Source organism: Chaetura pelagica, unplaced genomic scaffold (assembly GCF_000747805.2).
Source record: "Chaetura pelagica isolate M959 unplaced genomic scaffold, ChaPel_1.0 scaffold775, whole genome shotgun sequence".
Classification (NCBI taxonomy): Eukaryota; Metazoa; Chordata; class Aves; order Apodiformes; family Apodidae; genus Chaetura; species Chaetura pelagica.
The window spans coordinates 59,304-63,519 of NW_009953204.1; the positions used below are offsets into that span (position 1 = coordinate 59,304).

Genomic DNA, 4,216 nt, shown 5'->3' on the forward strand with positions numbered 1-4,216 from the left:
GCTGAACTCACTGCTTTTACTCATTAAAACTCTCCATGGCACAACCCTTCTCATTGGCAACACATGGTTCACACACTAGTAACCCGGGGCACAAACTAGTGCAAATACAAGAGCTCCTTTGCTCCTACCTTCAAAGAAGATTTTTAATTAGTAATGAAATTCACTACAAACAAAAAGCACAACGACAACAAAGGGTGCAAAGAGAAGGTGTTATCCATGCATGGCACAGATTCCCTGGAGAGATGCAAGGAAAGAGAACCAGAGAAGCAGAAGGTTTCAGTTTTACTTACGAACTGGTTGTGTCTTGAAGTCTGCTGGCAGGCTGATCTCCCCCACACCCTTGCCATTGACTGCAGACAGTCTCACAGAGTAGGTGGTTTCAGGTCTCAGGCCAGTGATGGTGATCGTGCCCTCCAGGTTTGCTGGTGCAGAAACAAGGGAGAAAAACCAAAGAGACTCAGGTTTTGGGGTCATGGTGTTATGCAGAAAGAAATAAGCTCTGTTTTTCCTGCACAGACACAAAGGGAGAACAAGAACAATAAACATGACTCTTGCTATGATCACATCACTCCAGAAGTGACCTAAGAGAACAATTTCAGTTCCAGCCAGGATTGGCAGTGGAAGATTCAGCTCTGGTACAGAACTCACGACTTCACAGTCCTCCCAAATCTAAATTCCTTTGGTCTGCTGGACTCAAGGCTACATTTCTCAGTGTGCATACCTCCAGATTGCTCTAACGAGACAGGGTGCAGGGGGAGTTAAACCCTCCTACTGCAAAGGCAGGTTTATGTCCCAGGGGAAACTGAAGGGTAACTAAAGAGGCACCTTTAGCAGGCACAAGGTTCTTCACCTTAGTGAGACAGGATGGTGTGAACAAGGAAGGGATACACAGATGAACACAGTGCTACAACACACAGTGTAGACCGAGAAGGCCCTGTCCCTCAGAGCTACCAGCACAGCAGAGCCCTCACTTCCAACTGAAAATTCAAGGTGTCACTGCAAAGCAAATGTTTACCAACTCATCTGGGGCTTCTGGCTTTCTCCTAAAGAAAGTCCTTTGAGATGCAGGTGTCAGAGGCACCACCTTGTTTTATCATCCTACCTTCTTTTGCATCGTACAGCCTGGAATTCCACTCTGCCTCCCCCACTGCCCTCCACTCTGCTTTGTACTTGAGGATGGGCACCCCTCCCGTGGCCTCGGGCTCATCGAACTCCACCTGGGCAGTGCTGGAGTAGGGCTCCACCCTGTCGATGGCAGGAGCTGAGGGAGTATCTGGGGAGGAAGGGAAAACAACCAGTGATACAGAAGACAGTGGGAAACAAGCTCCAGTGCTAAGCAAACAGAAAACTGGGAACATCAAACGCAGCCTTATGGTGGTTTCATGAAGGAGAGGAGGAGGGTGGGCCTGGGGCTGCCCTCAGGGGGGAAGGGCTGTTGAGAGGGCCTTTAAGAGTGCTAATTCCTGCAGGGACCTTCATCCCATCTCTCCTCCAAGAGGCTAGAGACCTGCATTACCTTCTTCAAAGGGGGACAACCAGAGCAGGGCAGCATCAGCTTCCTGGATGCCATTCTGTCCCCAGGGCACTCCACGACTGACCATTCCTAGATCTGGCCCTGGCAGCCCTGAGAGGACAGGGGAGGCCCCTCCAGCCTGTCGTGCAGTCTGTCTGACTCTGCTTGGTACACAGAGCTCTGGGCCTTCTGTCCTGCACCACCTGCACTAGCAGGGATAATGTGCTGATGTTGAGCAGCACGTGCACCTGCAATGCACGTGTGCAATGGTTGTCAGAAACCAAAGATCACACCTCTCTCAAAGCGTACTGGGAATTACAGAAAAGAATTAAAACCTCCAGAAACAAGGAGACAGATACTGAGGGTCTTGTTATCTCCAACCCAACCCAAAGCAAGAATCTATGAGCAGTCTCGATACCGAGGGTCTTGTTATCTCCAACCCAAAGCAAGAATCTATGAGCAGTCTCTCTGAAAGCAGAAGCTGGTTCTCCTGCTACCCCACCAGCACAAACTAGGAAAGAAGACACTGTCCCCTCAGCCCCAGGGCTGCAGAAGCATTTCTTTATGTCCCTGCCCCAGGTGCTCACCTGCCTGCACAAGGATGAACTCTGAGGACTCCTGGCCAATGCGGTTCACAGCAGTGCAGTTGTAGTTCCCAAAGTCATTTTCAGAGTCTGGTGTCACCTGTGGAAGGAATGAAGGCTCATGTTTGGACCAGAAAACCCTGTTCACTGGGAATTGTGCTCTGCATTGTGCTGGGGAGAGAAGGCACAAGGAAGCATACGTGCTGACACTGAGGGCTGTCCCCAGAGGGAACAACTGCAGTGGGCAGAGTCAAAGGTAAGGAGGTGGTGGTGTCTTCTATTTCCTGATTTTCTTTCTCCCCTCCTTGCTCTTCCTCACCTCCAAGTAGCTGGCTGAGGGAGTGTTGTAAATCTTGATGTTGCTGTAGTTGGAGCTGGGAAGCAGCTGTCCATCCCGGAACCAGGAGATGACAGCACTGGGGTAAGCAAACACCTCACAGGTGATGTTCACTTGATTCCCTTCCCAGGTATAGACAGCCACAGGGCCCTGAAGCTTGGGGGCATCTGAAAGACAGACACATTTGTGAAAGCAATTTGAACCAGAAAATCTCTTCAAGTAGCCCAGTCAGCCTCACTTTAATTGGCTGGGGTCCAGTTTAATGTGGGAATTTAAAAAGGAAATGGGAACTGTCTTCCCATCTGGGGAGATGGGTACTGTTTCTACTGAAGGGCATAAGGAGGAAACCTACTGAGTCCCCCAGGCTGCTCCTAAGACAGCATGGGAGGAGGAGCAGATGGCATGCTCTGAAGTGCACAAGGAGCTCTGAAAGGAGCAAGATGGCACAGAAGTGCTCACCTAGGGAAGTGCGCACCAGGAAATTCTTCTAGGGAATTTGCTGGGTGCTCTGATGAACCCAGCAAACGGGACTGCAGCAGACTCACAGCCCATAACCTTCCCAAGGTGCAGACAGTATCCCAGCTGGAGACAGCCAGAGCAAACATTTGCACAGCAACGTGTCTCCAGCAAAATTATTTCAGGCTGGGTCACTTCCCACAGCCTGACAACACACAACCCCCTGAGCAGAGGTGCCTCCGTCGCACCGCGGGAAAAGGAGACCACACAAGAACACCCTTCCCAGCCCATCCTCCAGTCCTTACACTGCACTTCCAGGTACATGGCCTGGGAGTCCTGCCCGATGGTGTTGCTGGCTGTGCACACGTACTCCCCAGCATCCGTGTACTGAATGTCCTTCAGGGTCAGGGAGGACACCCGCGCGTGGCTGCGCACGATGATGCGCCCGTCCAGGGTCTGGCAGGAAAGGAAAGGAGAGTTAAAGGCTGAGCTCTGCCCCTCTGCTGCAGGCTAAAGCAACAATGCAAATCTACTCCAAAACCCAGCTCACTTCTGAAAATAATGCAGTAGGATCCATAAATGTCAAGACTCAGATCTGCAGAGGTTCCCAGCTCCTTTTAGCTCAGGAGTTGGGGGAATATTCTTAATATTCATCTCTACAAGCCCATCAGCAGGCAAGAGTATAAACATCACAAAATACTAGCACATAATCATTACAGTGAAGGCAATTTTATGTCCAGTATCACCTGCCTTCTCCTCACTTTGTCAAGACCTGATGAAAGCAAAGGAGTGCCAGGCAGTCATGGCTAAATGGTGACTTCACAAGTAATGCAACTGCTTCTGAAGATGGAGCTCTGTTTCTTAATGCAGAGGGCATGAGTACAGAAAAGGAAAGATCAGGAAAAATACTCCAAAGAAGAGAGAAATATCTACCCAAGAAGAAATGCTACTAGTTTTCTTCTTTCCTATTTCAGGCAGTCAGATGTTAACAACTCCTGGCTGTCAGAGACACAGGACAGACAGAAACCTGTGAGCCAGCTGAACACACTTGTAATCCCTTACCTAGGCCTCTGATTTCAAGGGTGCTGGGTAACAAAATGCTTCATGCTAATGGGGAGACAACCTAAGGGACACAAGTAATAACTCATGTTGGAGCAACTGCAGCTCTGCAGAGAAGGGTGTCATGGTTCCATATCACCAGCTACTACAACTTCTCCTAGGATACACGTAGGTGTTGTTCTCCAAACCCTGCCCATGCAGCGTGGCACACAGTCACTATGCACACAGCTGGCCAGGATTTCCATCCTTCCATGACAAAGGGAAAGA

General features: G+C 50.0%; 1 protein-coding gene across 1 annotated transcript in view; it reads right to left on the bottom strand.

Moving 5' to 3' along the window:
• The window catches only part of NCAM1 (neural cell adhesion molecule 1), a 45,805-nt gene that overhangs the window by 26,141 nt on the left and 15,448 nt on the right, over nucleotides 1–4,216 (bottom strand). The window contains exons 9-13 of the mRNA XM_009997416.1: nucleotides 3,196–3,346; nucleotides 2,417–2,601; nucleotides 2,101–2,197; nucleotides 1,103–1,273; nucleotides 291–422 (exon numbers count right to left, since the gene is read on the bottom strand). Coding sequence (XP_009995718.1) covers nucleotides 291–422; nucleotides 1,103–1,273; nucleotides 2,101–2,197; nucleotides 2,417–2,601; nucleotides 3,196–3,346 — 736 coding nt within the window. The remainder of the gene's footprint in view (nucleotides 1–290; nucleotides 423–1,102; nucleotides 1,274–2,100; nucleotides 2,198–2,416; nucleotides 2,602–3,195; nucleotides 3,347–4,216) is intronic.